The sequence below is a fragment of the Aquila chrysaetos genome, chromosome 8 (assembly GCF_900496995.4).
Source record: "Aquila chrysaetos chrysaetos chromosome 8, bAquChr1.4, whole genome shotgun sequence".
Classification (NCBI taxonomy): Eukaryota; Metazoa; Chordata; class Aves; order Accipitriformes; family Accipitridae; genus Aquila; species Aquila chrysaetos.
In genome coordinates, this window is record NC_044011.1 from 15,192,048 (window position 1) to 15,212,036 (window position 19,989).

General features: G+C 36.6%; 1 protein-coding gene across 17 annotated transcripts in view; it reads right to left on the reverse strand.

The window, feature by feature from the left end:
- The window catches only part of SYNE1 (spectrin repeat containing nuclear envelope protein 1), a 320,180-nt gene that overhangs the window by 201,018 nt on the left and 99,173 nt on the right, over positions 1 to 19,989 (reverse strand). For all 17 annotated transcript variants that reach the window (XM_030022683.2, XM_030022698.1, XM_030022689.2 and 14 more), the window contains 13 exons: positions 18,930 to 19,132; positions 15,000 to 15,164; positions 13,352 to 13,504; positions 12,797 to 12,940; positions 12,289 to 12,462; positions 10,402 to 10,560; positions 8,333 to 8,497; positions 7,608 to 7,742; positions 6,556 to 6,714; positions 6,104 to 6,312; positions 5,739 to 5,847; positions 3,743 to 3,907; positions 1,643 to 1,810 (listed from right to left, as the gene is read on the reverse strand). In XM_030022683.2, the coding sequence (XP_029878543.1) occupies positions 1,643 to 1,810; positions 3,743 to 3,907; positions 5,739 to 5,847; positions 6,104 to 6,312; positions 6,556 to 6,714; positions 7,608 to 7,742; positions 8,333 to 8,497; positions 10,402 to 10,560; positions 12,289 to 12,462; positions 12,797 to 12,940; positions 13,352 to 13,504; positions 15,000 to 15,164; positions 18,930 to 19,132 (2,108 nt within the window). The remainder of the gene's footprint in view (positions 1 to 1,642; positions 1,811 to 3,742; positions 3,908 to 5,738; positions 5,848 to 6,103; positions 6,313 to 6,555; positions 6,715 to 7,607; positions 7,743 to 8,332; positions 8,498 to 10,401; positions 10,561 to 12,288; positions 12,463 to 12,796; positions 12,941 to 13,351; positions 13,505 to 14,999; positions 15,165 to 18,929; positions 19,133 to 19,989) is intronic.

The following is a 19,989-nucleotide window of genomic DNA, read 5'->3' on the forward strand; positions in this document are numbered from 1 at the left end:
GAGAGAAAGAGTGACAGTATGGCCATTTATCCAAAGCAATATTTCAGAAAGCAGAAGCCACAACAGTTGAGCAACTGCAGCAGTAGCCACAGGTGCATGTATTCCTCATGACTGGCTGGAAGCATCCAGGTCTGCTCTGCACTCTTTGAGGCACAGGCTGGAGCCTCAGACTGATCAAAGCAATATATCAGCCTTCATTAGAGAGCAGGAGGGGGACAGCCAAGTTGCATAATTCTTTCCTTGATGCATTTGGCTTTGTAGCACTATCAGAAACTCCTAAGACTATGTCCCTTCTCCTTTCCCAACATGCTTGACCCATTGCTGGCCTTGCTAGGTAAGCTCACATCTCCCTGCTGAATTCTACTCTGGGTACATTCAGGTCTTTGTCAAAGTCTTTTTTTATCTTAACAGACTCCATATAAAAAGAGGAAGAACAGTATGAGAACTCAAGGAGAAGTTAACTATTCCTACTACCTCTCCTATGATGGATAAGGAATGTAGAATAATAAAAGAACAAATATGAACCTTAACACATAGAGTAGCTTTTACAAACACCAAAGAGTTTAGATAAGACACAGGTAAGACATAGTAGTGCCTGGTCAGCAAGTAAGACATGTCTGGCCTTACAGAAATAGATGTTAATATAAACCACTTAGGTAATGCCCAAACATTGACAGTAAATTATTCTTATTAGCTTTGAGCAGGCCTCAAAGTTCATTTCCCATATTTGGCCTTAAAACCAACTGTTCTTGCTGTATGCAACCCATATGATTTATTATTACTGTAGCCTGTAGATGTTTTGATCTATTATCAGCGCATAAAAAGCCTCCTGTTCTACTCCTACAGAATGGAGGCCCATCTGTCACTGCAGTAGCTACCAAGAGGAGGAGATGAGGCTAGAGGTACACCTCACATCCAGCATTTAGACTTGGGACCACATCAAAGCTGCTGAAGTCAGTTAGGACAAGAGGAAATGCCTTCAAGTTGCACCAGGGAAGGTTTAGATTGGATATTAGAAAAAAATTCCTTTACTGAAAGGGTTGTCAGGCATTGGGACAGGCTGCCCAGGGAAGTGGTGGAGTCACCATCCCTGGAGGTATTCAAAAAATGCGTAGACAAGGCACTTCAGGACATGGTTTAGTGGGCATGGTGGTATTGGGTTGATGGTTGGACTTGATGATCTTAAAGGTCTTTTCCAACCTAAACGATTCTATGATTCTATAAGTCAAGAAATTTCCAAAACCAGGATTGGGCCTAATTTACCATGATCAAATCCGACACACAAACTTTAAAAAGGTCACAAGAGAGAGAGACTACGTATTTGCATAGTACACTTACCCAAAATTACAAGTAAATGAAGCTTGTTTTTCAGGTGTTCTGTGTCACAAAACCCCATGTAAAGTAAAAGGTTATTCAATAAAAGTTGAAAAACAAGCTTATCTTTGGGAATTAACATTTAAAAAATACTGAGTACTTTCTTCATTATAAGAAATCTATACTAGGCCATATGAGACTGTTGCCTTTAGAACTCTTTTAAGTTTAAATATAAAGAGTCATGCCAATGGACATAACAAAATTTTGTAATTACATAAATTCTACCTTAAAATTAAAAATTGGATATGGACATGAGTAATTGCCCTACCTGATGATGAAGTAGTAGCTGCTGAGCTTGTAATAAACTTTCTGTATCCAGGATCTTTTCAGCTTCTGCTTGGGCTTCTTTAGAGTTGCTGATTAACTCTTCAATTGCACTTTTAACTTCTTCTTTGTACTGGACACAGTCTCCAACAGTGCCTAAAGTCTTTTCAATCTACAATTACAGATAACTAAGTATTTAATGTTGAAAGGCGCATCTATATTTTAAGGGCACATTTGTATTTGGATTTTTTTTTTTTCAAAAAATATAATAAATTGTCTAAATTCAAACCATTTTTGTCTCCAGCATTCTTGACACCTTTAACTTCATATTGAAAGAGTGACTGTAGACTTAAAATGTGACAAGGAGACCTTTGTCTTGTTTACACATACTTCTTATTACATTGCCATATGGTAAATAGCTGTCTGCAACAGCCGCTTATTGGTGATCACTTAGGAAATATATGCTGTCCTCATCCTTGCAAGCTGACCCAGATTCCAAAACACCTACACTCCTCAACTCACAAAAAATCTTGCTACCTTTTGGTTCTTCTAGAGCAATGCCCTGGTGAATCACAAATATAATAAAATGCCCTGTTACCCTGGTTTTATGGACCACAACATGCATGTGGTGCAATATCCAGTATCAGTTTGCAGAATTTTATAAAGGAAAAGAGATATCTATTCAACATCAGAAAGTTCTTCCCTCTTTGCATGATTCAGCTAACTACTTCTAGCTGATTCTCAGTACAGGTTCTGTTCCTCAGACAGTTCCTGTGTTTTAAGGTTTTAATCATAAAGTATTCTAGAACTAAGAAACTCCTTTCTTTTCTTCCTCCCTTCCTTCCTTTCTTTCCAGTCTATATTCACTTTGGAGGGTCATTCAGATTCAAGCCATTCTCTTTTCTGTTATATAAATGTTTAATGTTTACTCTCCAAAAACCATTGCTGAACTCTGGAAATACCTAGTATCTGTCCTTGTCTAAACAGTCTCATCCATCTGATTAACAAGCTGTAAATTTAGCTGTAAAGAGTATTCAGACTTTTAAGAATTAGCAGTGTCTTAACTATAGCATAACATGCCATTTAGATTATGCTTTTAGGTTCAAAACAAGTTTAAATTCTAGCTTTTATTTTCTTTCTTCACCTTCATGAACTTGTGCTCCCCTTAGTTCCGACTTTTAGTGGAAACAAAAAGCGAAAGTTCTTTAACACACACACACACACACGCACACACACACACAAATAAAGATAGTATCTTAAATTATTTGCAGTCACTTGGAAATCAGAACATTGGTTGCCCCAAATTTCCATACACAGTTTTCACACCACAGAAGTTTAGAGAAGTTTCAGTAAATACATGGAACTTTTATACATTTAGAACATCTACAAGGCTTCAACAGGAATCAACATTAGCAATGGAATTTGAAGTCTGAACTCTTTCTCTATCCTGAACTTTTTTTCAGATTGATGTTATCTTTCTTTTTACAGTGAAAACTGTGAAGCAGTAAGTTCCCTGAGATCCCACAGAACTTAAGGGTTCAGTGGATTCTAAGAGGGTTTGCTTCTCATCAGTTAGAAACTTCCCATGATTTCAGCAGTTACAGTATCTCATTATCATTCAGACCTCAGAGAACTGCACCCTTTTCCTGCAAATTCAGTGCATGATAGACATTCTTTACGATTTGAAACTACCTCACAGTAGTTCCTTTATTATTTCAGCATAAAAGATACATAAATGAAGATTAAAGTCAAATTCCACATCCACTAGCTGATGTACATCCCAGTTTTGCCAATGTTCACTATGGGCTGATTTTAGAAAACTATCTTTTGCCTGTAAAAATACTGACATATTGATTCCAGAAACATTTACTATGATACTTTCCAAACCTGCAAAGGGAAAAGTTCCATTATAATAATGACAGTATTTTTTGCCTGCTACTTCTCAAGGCTTTGCTACGCAGCAAGTACAAATGAGTTTTTTGTTGCTGAATGCTTGCAGTTTAATTAAAAAAACACAGCAGGGAACTTATGCTTGTGAAGCCGTGATTGATGTAATTTCATGTGACACTGTAAATGGAGAGTTCTTGTGTCCTTCATACTGTACCTCAGCCAGAAAATCTAGGAGTCCCTTGAAGTCACTGGAAAGTTTACAAAGCTCATCCTCTGTCTTTTTGGCCTCCAAATCAGGACATACTGCGGTCAAAACAGCAAGTCTAGATTTCAGCCAGCTGTGATTTTCTCCTTGCTTGTTAATATGCTTCCTAATTTCCTATGGAAGAATCAAGATGTATTTTCTTCAAATAAACAAAATATATTAATGAGTGCCATTCATGGCATCACTTCAAAGATTAGTAGTGTAAACATACTACCTTTGTTCTGTTCTTCAAACACTAGAAATGTAGTATTTTTCTATTTGCATACCCTATCTGATTTTGTTCCAGTCAATGGCTAGATTTTTGCATTTCCTCTACAGACTTTACTACCACTTATTAGGCTGTTCTTTAATAAGTAGCAGTGGAGTACTTTTTCCATGCAAACTAACATTTTTACCTACAGATAGATAGATAGATGGTAGGTACCATGTGCGTATTTTCCATATATTGACCCAATTTCTTAGTTACCATTTAAATCTCAAATGCTGACTTTCTCAAACATAAAATTTCAGGTGGTATAAGATTTATATAGCTCTTTTTTCCGACTTTTTGCCCAATAGTTCATTTATACCTTTGTGCCAGTGCTGAGGAGAAGTTGCCAGCCGTGAAACTGCATGAGTAAATCAGACTTTTTGGAGCAGAAGCATCCATTAAGCTAAAATTCTATCTGCTTTATCAAGGTCATCCTAATTATGTTTCTGTGCAGTTAGCCTCACAACCTGCTCATGACTTTCACGCAAACTTCTACAGTATGTGACATTCCTATTTTTGCTCCTAGTATATGAAATAAAAAAAGAAATAAGGGTCAAGCTAGGTCTGAAGTGACTCAATAAATTATTGCCTAAAACTAATTTAACAAAACGACTCAATCTTCAACTATTCTACCACTTCTGTTACCAGTCACCAACGCAAAAGTGAGTGGTAGAATATCTTTGCCTCCCATGTTATACTATTGTAGAAGAGAATTTTTAATATAGAAGCTTTCCCTAAATGTAAGACAGTAACCTGATCCTTCAAAAACACCCAGTCCAGAAATACTGGCAGTCCTGGTTTCAGCTGGGATAGAGTTAACTGTCTTCCTAGTAGCTGGTACAGTGCTATGTTTTGAGTTCAGTATGAGAAGAATGTTGATAACACTGATGTTTTCAGTTGCTGCTAGTAGTGTTTAGACTAATGTCAAGGATTTTTCAGCTTCTCATGCCCAGCCAGCGAGAAAGCTGGAAGGGCACAAGAAGCTGGCACAGGACACAGCCAGGGCAGCTGACCCAGACTGGCCAACGGGGTATTCCATACCATGGGACGCCACATCTAGTGTATAAACTGGGGGGAGTGGGCGCGGGGAATTGCCACTTGGGGACTAGCTGGGTGTCGATCGGTGGGTGGTGAGCAATTGCACTGCGCATCATTTGTACATTCCAATCCTTTTATTATTGCTATTATCATTTTATTAGTGTTATCATTATCATTATTAGTTTCTTCTTTTCTGTTCTATTAAACCGTTCTTATCTCAACCCACGACTTTTACTTCTTTTTCCCGATTTTCTCCCCCATCCCACTGGGTGGGGGGGGAGTGAGTGAGCAGCTGCGTGGTGCTTAGTTGCTGGCTGGGGTTAAACCACGACACTGGCTTTTCTTTGCACAGCACTTTTAACTGTGCATGCAGCAGGATGAGGGGCAACTGTTTATTCTGTCTGCTTCTATATTTTGCATGTTCTGAATATACAGCTAAAGGGACCTGCCATTCTCTAAATTATTAAAAGTAGGAACTTCTGCCACACTTTGTTGCATGTGGAACTTTCTACTGGAAATCTTTTTAAGAATACCAGGAATCAGCAGAGCTACTATGGTCTCTACAGTAAAACAGTTGCACTACTTCAGAATACAATTTTATCCAGAGTCCCAGTAGCAACGACTGTAGCTTTGTTAGAATATAAGCCAAGAGCTCACCCCCACAGATGCTTCAAGTTGCTTGTATTGGGCAGTATCATTGACACTTTCCTTTATCTTCTTTAGCTCTCTTTCTGTTGACAAAATCCAATTTGCCAACTCAGAAAATCTGAAATAAAACATCACATAATGCAAAGCAAGGAAAAAAGTTAGACAAAAATTCCTACCACCAAACAGTAATCTCTTAAATTTAAGGCAAAAGTTACAAAATCCACCCAAACCCCCACTATATTTTGTGGAATTACTACAAAAAGTATAGCTAACAACACTGTAGTATTCTTTACATGGTACTGATCTATGATGACATTTAAAGGAGTGACCACACATAAGGCTCTACGAGACCCAGCTAGCAATTGAGCTGACACCTGTTCTTATAGCCCTTCCAGGTGTCCGAGTGCTCTGTTAACTTTACATATGTGCTGTCTATCTGGGATTTGAGCTCCTTCAGGATTCGTTGGCTGCTTTCCAAGGTAACCCTCACTGGATCAGAAACTGGCAGTTTTTGGCACAGTTCTTCAATCCGTTGTAGCCTTTTCGCACAAAGCTGGTAAGATCCCTTGTCACCAAAGAACAACTGATGGGAGACAAAGCAGAAAATTCAATAAAAATACAAAGTGGCAGAAATCACAAAGCATATCTACATATTTGTTATAAACTGTACTAAGCTCAAACCAAAATTTTTGTTAAAGGCCCCAAGGATTGATCCGATTTAGTTGTGCACAGAGAGTTTGGTGGCTTAAGAGTTGGTCAGACCTGTTTATTATTGAAATGGAAATGTATTTCTGTAAATGCCCACGTGGTGGCATATAATTCATACCATGTGTTCCTTGATCATCCTTTCATTGGCTTCTCTTGATAACACCTTGTTCTGTCGAGCTAGTTCAGCTTTGCATTCCTCCACTGTGACCAGGAACTTGCTTTTCTGTACTTCAATCTTCAAGTGGATCAAGTGATATGGGGCTTCTGTTTGAAGATCCTACATACCCACAGGTATGCAATAAACAAGCACAGAGATAAAAGACTACTCCCATTACCTCAGTGTGAAGTTACCACAAATAAATTATCTAAAAACTGCTAATACAGAAAATAAAGCATGCATATGCCTGAAGAGATGGGGGGTTCTCCATATTCATTTAAGTAAATAAAGCAACTCTGTTACCAATATCTCTTAGATATATCATAAGGTCATAAGTTTTTGGGGACCAGAATGTGTATGTATAAGGCACATTACAGAGACTTCTTGATTCTTGGCAATATATACCAAATATTTCCTGTATAAAACAATAAAGCAAACAATAATAATGAAGGTATATCCACAACTGCTTCCAGAGGTTCCTGTTTGCGTTCTAGTGAGAAACCACTCAACCATCACTCCAGCTGTGACCTGCAACATGCTGTAGCAAGCAAAAAATTCCATAGCTTATAAGCAATGTTTGTTCAGTTGGTAGAGCCTTTGGCAGAAGACACAATTTAAACTGATAGCCTGATCTCTTACAAATTTGGTTTATTAAGGTTGGGAAAGTAACTGCAATCATCCAACATCAGCATAAAGTAAGAAGCTAGCACCTATTCTCAAGAAATGTTCTTAACACAGGTATCATTATGGCTGTACATAAGAGGAGAAATTAAGGTTTCATAATTAATTTCTCACAATTCTTGACTTTTGACCACTTAACAGGGCTTTTTCGAGAGCATATTTGTAGGTGTAACTATATATAGTGTTGTAAAACTTTTTTTTCCCAATTGTACAGGAAGCCGAATAATACAGCTTTTTTATTTTGTTTTAATTTTTTTCAACACATAGGTCACACAGAAACATTCCAAAGTTAAGACTCATGATTTCCAGAGACATCATTCAATGTCACTAACCTTCCACTGCCTATGGAGTTTTCTCACAGCTTCCTGCAGGTTGTGTTGCTCTTGTTCTGGAAGGATGTCAGTAAGTTCATCACACGCTTTCAGAAAGGCATTTAGGACTCTCTGATCCAACTGGTTAAAGAATTCCTGAAGTTGAGGTGGAAAATGAAAAAGTGAGAGGATGAAGCTGGTTATTGATATGGTAACCTGCCAATATGAAGTTTCCTAACACGCTAAGTTCCCTAAGTTTCAAGGTTACTTCTGCTGCATTGAAGAATTGAAGTTTGAGCTAAGGAAGGAACTATTTCTAGCTGTTTAAAGTCCAGCAAATTAATTTCATCTCAGCCAGCACACTGAGATGGCATTTTAACAACAATACATTTTAAAGCTACACGCATAAGTAATGGTTATAATACAGACCCAGATATTAATCTGAAAAAAAAGCAGGGGACATGTGAGACTGGCAAAATGTAGTGTCCTCACTCCCAATGGTTATACTGGCAAAACCAACCCTAATTTCTAGGGGTTCTCTCTTCACCTTCTGGTTGCTTACATTCATCAACAAAAGGAGTGATCTTTCTTCCTTTTTGTTTTTAAATCTTAACATTAGTTTGATGTGATCTGTATAACTTCTATATGCAAAAGAAATTCACATCAATTTTAAAATTCATTAGGCTTTTCACTTGCATGTCATGCACTCAAAGATTTCCATGAGGAAGGTCAGAGAATTTACTCACGCTATGTTTCCTGAGAAGTTCTTCAGGATTTCCTTTTTCTTTTAAGCAACAATTGGCAATCTGTATTACTTTCTCCAGCTCTGCTCTAGATTCCTCAAATTTCTTCATCAAACGGCTATTTGCTTCTATGTTTTTTCTCCAGTCACCAGCTTTCCTGACCATATTCTGAGTTACAAGCAAAGAAAATGAGCTGGCACTTTGTCACTGATTTTTATTTGCTCTCTTTTACCATGATCTTACAAAAAATGCATGTCATTCTTTCAAATATGTGCTGTTAACAACTGCTTCTCCATTTCATGCTCCCATTTTCCCAAATTTTAATACTTATACTAAGGCTCATGCTAATGTCATCCTTCATTCAAATAAAAATGGGTAGCTATCTAATATAGAAGTCTCTGATACGTTTAGAATGCCTCTGCCATTTGGCTAGTGCTTCTTTCCTAAAGCCTGCTTTCAAATGTAAAGCACCTGGTGTGGCTAAAAGCTTGCCATTCCATTTTTCCTAGTAGCAGACTACCTCATCCTAACATGACTCTACATGAAGGTGGTTTGACCTATGGATCCAACCAGTTCCATGCTACAGGTCTTCTGACCTGGAGGAGGTTTGTACGATTATCACATTAGTAAGGCCAGATAATCAACCAGGTAGAAAGCCACTTAAAAGAAAGAATAGCAAATTTTGTGGTTTAGTTGCTACTCTGAAATCTTGTTTTGAAACCTTAGTCACAGCTCTTCATTATTCTGCTTTGTAGACTGTCCCAGTGCACTGCATTATCCAGTGGTTACAATTCCATAAGCAAGTAACAAAATTTGCCAGGAGAAATGAACATTTCACCAGTTCAACTGCAACAAGGTAATTCCAACACTGCTTACTAACCATACGCTTTACCATCCTCACAGATTACAAGCCCCAGTGTAGGGAATTGTAATGATTTTACCCAGTGAGTAATTTAATAAAATCTCTACATAAACACCTTGCTAAGCCTTTTTAAAGTTTCCTGATAAAAATTTTTGTATAATGGTAGAATCATGTAGGAATGTATTCTTTACATGAGAAAATGCCAGTTTCCAGATCCATAGATAATTTAACTCTGGGTATGCCACATTTTGTATGGTTATGCTATGTTTTATAGGTTTATTTTCTAACACAAAAAGAGATAAATTGCCATCCATCTTTATAGGAACAGAGTAATTAATGCTTAACGTGGTAAATTTATCAAGCTACAACTGTATCTGCTTCTGTTACTGTAAGGTAAACTCAAATAAGTGACTTCTAAATTGTAAAAGAAAACCCACTGATCTTTAAGTACAATCCACAAAATACAATATAAATTTTGAAATCCACCTCTGAGGGACAGCTCTTTACTGATAGGTGATTTTCTGTAGCTTAAAATTCAGTTTAGATAGTCTTGTACTGAACAATAGCACCCAACATCTGGAGATCTGACTCCAAGATAATGGTTAACTTCATGCTAGATTAGGGCTAGACTGGGCTGAGTAGCCCCCAAAATATCAATATGGCTAATAACAACATAGAGCTCTACAGATAACACATCTTTACATTAACAAATGCAAACATACTTGCAACTTTCTATATTCACAGTCCACTGCATTTTCTGAGGAAATACAAAGCCCAGCAATAGTAGCATTTGCAAGCAAAAGTTTCCATCTCCCATGCTTTGTGTGAAAGGGCAATGTATGGCATTATAGGAGCAAATAATTAGCCAAGATAACAAAGTCAGGAGAAACAAAAAACAGTGCAGCCCTAACAGGTGGATTTCAGGTTCCTCATTCCAAAGGAGCCTGAGGCGTGTGAAAGTTCTCCTTAAATCCCAGGTTCCCCTAAGGCAGGCTTACCTCTGAATAACTGCATGGAGAACATGACTGACAGTTCCCTGACCACTTATTACCAAATACAGACAAATCCTTAATTAATAACTTGACTCCAAAGAGGAGAGCTCTCTATGACAGTAGCTAGCTACAGAGTGATGAAATGGAGATACAGTAGGGTAGATCAGCTGCATATGAACAAGCTTTCAAAAATATGCACCAAGATATGACATAATTACCTGAAAAGTAATTTGAACTTGTGTAACTTTTTTCTGAAATGTTGACTGATGGAAATGCTGCAACACTTCACTTGAAGCCACACACTGCAGGATACTCTGACTATTTCTCTCAATCAGGGACAAATCTTTCTTGCAGTTTTCTTGATAAGCTACCAAATCCTGAAAGAAAAAAACATATATCCACCCTGGCCAGGAACAAAGGAGAGAAAAATTTGGCAAAATAACAGGAAGATATTTTTTGACAATAAGAACAAAAGGGATGAGGTCAAAGCATCACGACAAACAGACTACACATAATGTTATATGGAATAACGCAGACCACATAACTTTCTCCTTGTATGCCGAGTCCTGTACCCAAACAGAGCTCTAGCTTTCTATAAAAAAAGACACAGACATGTATCCAAGCCTTTCAGGTAGTTTTAGAGAATGCAGGTCAGTACATTATTCTTTTACGGGAAGTCTATCTTTATTGTATAATTGTAAGTAGGCAGCAGTGAAAACAATAGACATAAGAATGACAAATCTCAGTAGCAGGTTGAGATGTTAACCTTGCTTGCTTTTCAACAAATTAACCTTTCATGTCAGCTATTGGAATTCAGCTTTCATTACAAATGGCATTAAGTGATGAGAATTATACTTAAAAAAAAAAAAAAAAAAAAAAAAGAGAGGGAGAAGAAAAAACATGCATGAAGTTGCACAGGCTGAAAAAAAGGTTTAAAAAATCCTGTGGTGAGGAAACTGTTCTGCTATTGAAGGAACACTGCATTCCTCGGGACAAATCTCTGTTTACTCTCTGATCAGCAGAAACCAGCATCCTCCATTAAACTGAGCAGATTTTGGTTCCTTGGTTGGCAAATAACTGCAGAAGAAACATGTCTTTTTATTGTGACATTCTGGTGCAGGTTAACCTTCAGAAGCAGAGGAAAGGAGCAGTCTTATGAGCTGCTCCTTAACATGCAGGTTGGACACATGACTGAGCTGGTGTTCATAAACAGAAGTGGATTTACTTGGGAAGAAAAATGGATTCATTTGATTCAAGCTCACCAGACAATTTTTTACCCAAATGCAATCAAAGCTTGAAGGCACTGGAAGAGAACACCCTTCTCCCTGAATTATTGAGCCAATCTCCAGAGTCATTATAGGCTTGAACTAATTTTTTTTTTTATACATATAAACACACGCACATGCACAAAATTAAATCTCTTTGCTCCAATATTATTATTTTTTTGAAAGGGACTCTAAATGGCTTTGAGAGACTTCAGCTTCCCATAAAAAAAATCCATTTAATTATATTACCTGTCAAATCCGACTCTAATGAAATATGTACATCAACTTTGAGGGACAATTTCTAGGCTATATACCACACATACACAAGGATAAATGCCAATTCCTATGCAAGATCCTCATGTTTTCATTTACCTTTCCAAGTGACTTTCTGACTAGTTCTGAATTCTTCCAGAATGAAATGTTTATTGGTCAGGTAGAAAAGTTAATGTTCTACTACAATGGACTTCAAAGAAACAACTTCCAGACTTCTAAGAAACTTCCATAATTGTCCAAGAAAACCTAGGGTAGTTCCTGATCATGTTATTTCATCTGCTTAATAAAAAATCCAATGTATTTCTGATACTTCAGTCCAATTTCCACTAGATTAAAAAAAAAAAAAAGTTTCATATTTATTTCTTGGATTGAAACCACAGGCACTAGGAGGGAACACAAGTTTCAATCTTTGTATGTTTATGCCTAGCTGACTTTAGGATAGGCTGTGTTTGTTGCCTGAATATGAATAAACATTTGCTCAGCTTACCGAGTGCCATCCAAATTCTAGAAAGCTAATTGTAAATACTCAGAGTCAGCAAATGTTTATAAGATGTTTTTGAAACTTACTTGGGCTTTTTGTTTAAGAACAGTTGTAGGTTGTGCTTCAGGATCCAGGATAGAAATTATTTCATTGACTTTTTCAAGAGATTCATAAAAATGTGTGATTTGTTTCTCCAGTTCTTCCAGTGGAGACAGCAGATGCTGGCATTCATACAGCAGGGCACAGGAATACTCCTTAACCTTTGTCCATTTAAAGAAAAATAATTATTTTAAAAGTTGTCAAATTCAATAAATAGCAGTTTCCTCTGCATGTGGGTTTATATAGTTGCTATCTGCCACTTTTAAGACAGATCAATCCTGATCCTGTGCTACTTCTTAAAGAAAAGAATATTAAATTTAAGGATGGTAGTCTTGAAGTCTAAAGGAAGTAACATTTTCTCCACTCTGAATTCAACCTATTGTTATTATAACTATACACTTGCTCAAACGTTCATATCTGAGCATTTATGTTGGGGAGCGTACTACTTATTAGCTCAACAGTCAACAATGTGTAGTAGAAAAAGTATTCTGCAACCTTGCTCAGCTGCTCTTTGATCCTTGTCAAAGTTGCAAGCATTTCATTCACTTCCTCTTGGGAAACTTCTTTTGTAACAAGTTGCGCTGTTCTTGTAACTATTTTGTACTGAGCTTCCATTGCAGGCAATTTCTGCTTAATATTCTGAAACAAATGTTTCAAAAAATATTTCAACAACAGCATTCATACATTCACGGGAGATACAAGTCTGTTCTCAAGAGATAAAAGATATATACTCCAATTCTCAGTTGTTTTCACCACTGATTTTAGTGAATACTGGATCATATTTCAAATGCATGAAAACTGTGCCAAAGGGTATCAGTCAGCTAACCTGAAAAAGATTTTAAACTACACAGAAAGAAATATCCAGTGGGACAGTGGTTTGGAAACCACTCTGGAAATGTCACTCATAGAATACAGTGATTTATATTAGCTATAGCAGAAATCATACAAAAAAGCACCACTTGTATACTAAAATAATTTTATGCTCTCAGAATTAGTTAGAAGTTTCTCTCTTATAAAGGAGAAAGAAAGGAATGGAAGGAAGACACTTACTTCTAAATCTTGTACAAACATTTTGACATCAAGGAATGACATTTCTACAGGGACTGAAAATTTTCTATTGCTTCCATCAATAAAAGTTGTCAAATGGGCAACACCATCCAAGTATTCCTCCTTCATTTTGTCCAGTTCATCTGCTCGAGCATACTAAGAAAATGTAAAGTAAAAAGAAACAAACAAAAAAATAACCACCCTAAATGAGATATCTGGCAATTAAGTAATGACTTAAGAGATTAGCATTTTTTCAGTGCAATTGTTTGCTGGAAAAATTGTATTGAACAAAATAAATAAATAAAAAGGAAACTAATATTCTAAATTACACACTAATCATCTGCATTAGTTTCAATAGTGCTGACATTAAAAAGAACAACATTCATACAAGAGGTCAGACTTCTTCAAGTTTTGGATCATTTGGACAACACCAAACTCTCATCTATTTCTAACCTAGAATCAACATCTCAATTTCTCACTGACTACAGTACGAATTTTGAAAATTCAGCAAAGAGATTAGAACATGAAAAGCCTAGAAAAGCTGAAGGATAAGGGAAATTTCAGTAAAAGAACTGCTGGCTGGAGGAAGGGGAAATGCATGTCTTTGAAAGTGGAAAGAGTTTTATGACAGAAATTGTGAAAAGCCAGCGATAAAAACCATATAGCCAGCACATGAAAGAAGCTGCATAAGCAGGGGAAAAGACATTTACAACCTGGGCTTTCCTGTTTCCACAGTAAATCACCCTAAATATCATCAGCAAATAAAGCTTGAGAACATTCTAGTCAACAGTTTGGAAAAGTTACAATAAAAAGGGGGCAATCATTATTTGCTTTTCCATTTAACTTGACTGCAACAGAAATAATCATGCCAGTAAAGAAAATAGATGCAGCATCTTCAAACAGGCAACTGCTATTTAAAATCACTGGAAGGAGAAAATATCATTAGAAGTATATTGACTATATCAAAGATATTTTCTAACGTGCTTATGAAGTGTGAAATACTTCTGTGTAATTTTATCTCACATCTTCCCTTTGCTTTTTGAAGCACAAATATAGAAACAACACTTCTTTTCCAATCAGTTGACTCTCTCCATGAGATAGAGTAGTTTTTTCATTTACTATCACTGCATCCTTGCTCACAAGATAGAAGTAATGTCTAACTAATTTGTGCAAAACATTTAGTTAATTAACTTGCATTGTACCTGCTTATAGTTGCAGTACAGTAATTGAATGCAACTTTCATTAAAGGGTAATAAAAATATTCACTTTCACCATTTTCACTTTTTAGTTTTACAGAGCTTACAATAGCAATAGCTACTTAAACCCAATCATTTTCTTCAAAGAAAAGTAGAGAATATTCATAAATAATATTCACTGTAGCAAGACAGAAGACCATAAAGGAAAACTACAGCTTATACTAGCTGAAAGTGTCCAAAAGTAAAAATAAAAAGCTGTATAACCAAAAGATAAACAAAGGAAAAGTCCCAGTAAAATAAACTGCTGTCAGGGATTCATTTCTAATTTAAATAATGATGAATAGTTAGGCATTTTGCTAAGTTGTCCTATAGTCCTGCTAGCAGAGCAAATCTGTCTTGCTTGCATGGAAATGGCAAAGTAAATATTTAAATGTAACAACAGCAATAACACATACCTGCTTAACTTGCATAAACAATTCTCTCCATCTTCCATTTAGTAACAGAAGCTGCTGCTTAAGGTCTCTGGAAATGGTCTCATCACATGTCTCAATCAGAAAATTACCAGCATCATTCATGGCTGTGTGCTGTTGGATCCAATGAGGTAAGTGCCGGAAGAAATCCTGAAGAAGAAAATGAGAAAACCTTTCTGAAACCTTTTCATATAGTCTTTACCTTAAATTTAATTGCCAGCTAATGGCTTTATAAACCTCTTTGAACAGTTATCCTCTGAAGTTCTTCATATTGGATACACCATAATAGAATCTTAAAGTCTGTGAACATAACCTATGGAATTAAAAATTACCACCAGTTTACTTAGAGCTCATTTTACTCCAGTGAGTAGCTTCAGTTAAACTAATGGAACTCCTCCTTAAGAGAAAGCTCTGTAACTGAAAATGCTCCTAGGGCTCATCTAATTTCTCTTTTGTTTTGAAACAGTATGGGCTGGTAGTAACCTGGGCCATATACAGACTGTAGAGAGATTTGTCCCCTTCTGTGAACCATATGCAGATTTCCAGGGTCTGGCATCCCAGAAGACCTAAGACGACTGATTCTTTATCACTGCTTCCTCCTACCTCAGAGCAGGTGCGTGGGGAGGGGAAAGGGATGGTTGCCACTGATTTTGTTCCCCTGTTCCCGTGAGACAGCCTAAATAGCCCAGCCATAATGCCAAATGCTTCTGTGCATCTTGTAGGCAGGTACACATGCATAAATAGGCAGAGAAGACAAAGACCAGCTCCATCCCTTCCTTTTTGCTCTTCAAAGAGGGTGGTCAATTGTTCCCAAGGCAGGTATCTCCAGCACTATGACTACAGCTATATCGGTAAACAAAACAGGACTCAATCACCGTCCCATGATTGTCCACATCTTCTCTGACATGGTTTTGGCTTGTCCCTGCTACTCTTCTCCCAAACAGTACACAATTCAATGGATGGCATATGGCAAGGGCTGTTCCTGATAGACTGAATGATGAGGCCACCTTTCAGGGGAGAAAGAGTAGCCACAAGGATGCAAGCTTGGACCATGCCACTTGGTCCTCAGGACTAAGGAAGGGGCAATGACACATTTTATTTATGACTATCAATCTACCCTATAATTCCAAGACTGTTGATCTGACAGTGACAGTCCCATGCAATCCTTTGCTCAGGGATAGATGTGAAAAAGTCCTGTCCAACTATACTGTCAGTCATCCAAAGTTTCAGAGCTACAGTTCTGAAACTTCATAGTTTATACTTGTCAGAACTCATCCACATGTATAAACAGTTCTGATAAAACCGGAAAGAAAACGTCAAATGGGTATATACTGCTCAAATTTGTTGAAAAGAGAATTGAACAACATGCAGTGTTTTAAATTCCTAAAGATGAGATCAGCAGAGTACAGGTGCTCCATACTGATGTATCAGTGAATAAACATAATCATCTCAGTAAATTGTATGTGCAGTTTGAATCTTCTTCTACTCACAGTGGAGCACAACACTTGCTGAGTGCAAAGGCTATCCCCTGTGAGCACATCCAAAAGAAATTAGTTCTACCAAATCTGGCACTGGTCAGTTCTCCAATGGTCAAGCTTACTAGAGGACAAGAAGGAAAAAGCACATAGAATAAACTACTTGCATCCTTGCTCCTGCACATTTATTCCCACAAACCATTACCTTCCTCAGACCCTGCTGTGAAGTCTCTCCACTTCAGAAGCCAGCCTAAAGCATATGTAAAATTTGGACAAATTTGGAAGGTACTGTGAAGCACACCTCATTCTCAATTAAAATAATGCAGCTCTTTTTAAGGAAGTCCCCCCATGAGATCTACAAGCCCTCTGATACCTTTTGGATACAGCTGTTGGAGAAAGGTGTGGGAAAGTACAGTTACAACAGGGTTATGATGGGAAGTGCTTAAGAGGTACTGCAAGTAAATAAAGGAGTTGTAGAAGGAATGGTTCGTTCATTAATACATTTACTGTTAAATTTCTACTTTGCGGTAGAAAAATCCAAGTGCATACTGATCTTGTTTGCAAGATCTTCTGTGCTACAGGTTCACAACAAGGTTTCTGAAAACAGAAGCCAATGAGAAAGCCAACAAGCCACTTTCCTTTGCAAAAAGAACAGTGGTACTTGCTGCTCTTGAAATCATACAGAGGTAATGGAAAGAAGAAGAAAGCCTGACAGCATGGTAAGGGACTACAATGGTCTTTGCCTAGGATAGAATATGGTGGGTTTTAGTAATGCAGATAAGGTTTGCAAATGAGCATTGATGAAATCTTTGTATCATACTACTGATATGTTTGTGGTTTTACAGAACAAATATTTGGAAATGTTTAAAAAAGTTTTATGCCACATTCCAAGCAACAGTTACCATCTTTCACCTGGGATTCCAGATTCTTGTGCTGATGGCTGTGTGACTATTAATTGTACAAACCCGTATAAGTATTGCTTTTGGTTTTAATAACCAAATATTAAAACTGCAAAATCAGAACTATCCTTGGAAATATCTAAGTGAACATTATTGCTGTGGAGTGCTAGATTCAACATTAATAGTAGAAGTAACTTTTAAAATATGTATCTCAGTCTACAGGAGGATTATGTTACCTCCCAGTAATCTTTAACAGTTTTGAGCCAATGTAATTTTAAGAAGAAATTAGCATTTTGGGAAGAATAATGCTTTCATGTCTAAAGTTTTGAACAAGGCTTTTTGAAACTTGTCATATATCAGAATGGTAGGAAATACTTATTGGATTTAGGTTAGAAATCAGAAGCAAGTATATACTGTATTGATATGTTCAGATTTCTGCTTTGAAAATCGTTAAAGGTAAAGTTATAAAACTGATCAGAGAAGTAAATATTTTTATTTTACTCATATATATGGACATAAGAATATTTCATTTTAAACACTGCCAAGTTACTTAAATAAAACATACACAAGGAGCTAAGATCAACCTGATCAGCTGAGCTCATCCTTCCTGCTCAGTAATAATAACTGTTGGTATTTATATTATGCCAGACTATTGAATCATTTTCACAGGTTTACTTTTATTTAAAAAGTTTATTCCATTCTTTTACATCAATTTAAATTAACAAACTTCTACCAAAAATTATACTGTTCTTTCATGTAACATGAAATGCTCATTCCTGACCTGATGTCAGTTTGGCATCTTACAACCTATGAAAACCATACTTTGGTGTTAAGAGCTGTTAGGCTGCTACGTTGGGATTAGGTGAAAATGTCATACCATTAAAGGCAGTATTATTCAAGTCAATCTCCGTCATTACTGAAGTTTCACAAATGTAAATCTTAGTGCTTCAGTACTCTAATATTAGAACAGGAAAAAAAACAGACAGCAAAACTATCTTTATGACTGCAGGTCCCCAGAAGGAACTGTCTAAAAGATTTCTAAAACACCAGAGAAATGGAGTAATTACCCATCAAACATAACAACACATATTAATAATGTTGTCTTGTGAAGGCTACTAATATTGAAATCTGTCATCTATATGGTAGAAAAATCAGTGGAAAGAGTAATTTTCTTTAAGTGTTCATATGCAGCACATGACTATGTACTTTGGTGTTAAGAGCTGTATATGCCTTTGATGACTCATGTAACATTCCTATCTCTGAGAAATATTGCTGCCCTATCTATATTCATATCAAAGATGCCTCTAACCATGTTACCACAGATGATGCCTTCCTTCATTGTGTGTATATATGCATATGTCTGTACACACTATATGTGCAAACATTGAAACACCTATGATGAATGTAGACAGTATGCCAGAAACTGAAAAAATCTCTCCCTCTTGTATGACATTCTGTAAAATAACCTAAGCAAATGCAAAAACATATCCCACATTTCATAATTTACAAAATAACCAGATACATATGCTATTAGTCCGTACCTTTTTAGAATGTTCAGGCTCATTCAGCATTTTTTCAGCATCTTCCAGCCAAGCTTGTAGACCTGCCACAGTGCTGCTATATCTGTCCCAATTAGCAATTACTTCTTCCAACATGCTTCTTACACTTCTCACCTCTACTGAGAGGTTTCTCCACTGTGCTGTTGTTTCACTCATGAATTTCATCACATTCTCAACTTCTTCCACTGAGATACAGGAAAGACATTTATTATTTTGGCTCATTATTATTTCTGTTAAGCTTAATTTTGTATTATGCTTATCCATTCTCATGAGGGAATTATATTTTACTGCAACTTCTATTTCAGTAGGCTTTTATATACATATGCCTAGTTCACAGGCCAATTTTAGTGCAAAATTACAACTGAGAAATTAAACCTGTGAATTAAAGATGAAGGAAAGTACATAAAACGAGTGCTATGTTAAAACAGTCACACTGCATATTCAGTGTGGTGTTCATTTCTAATCTGCAATAAAAGAAATCAAGAGCGAAAGTTTCCTTAAAAACGCAGAAAATAATAGAGATGTGTAATGTAGAAACACATATTATGTCTGCATTGAAAAGTACTGAATGAAATTCTGATCTTCCTTCTACTGACTTTAAAACCAAACTGCTGCTAAATTTTGCCATTTAATTTTTAGTATTTTCCTCATGACAATAAAGGAACAAGTGTGTCCTCTTTCCAGAAGAAAAAAAAAAACAGAGAGAAGAGCAAGGACCCAAGCAAATCCTGAGACTTCATAAAACATGCAGAATACAGATAATTTAAAAAACATTTTTTAGCTAAGGTGTGCTCTAATTTGCACTGCTGTTTCTGAATTCATGTAAGTGAGTAGCTGCCACTTAGAAAAGAATTTGTTATTGGATTTTTTTAATAGCATTGAATAAATCTATTAATTTTATTCTTTGTAACAATACCTTGTAAAAAATGTTTACTTTTGTAAAATCTGAGTATCACCATCACCAACTTAAATTTCACAACAAAAAAAATATCCATTTTCTCTCCACATCTGCTAACCACTTCAGCAGCTGTGGCAATCCTCC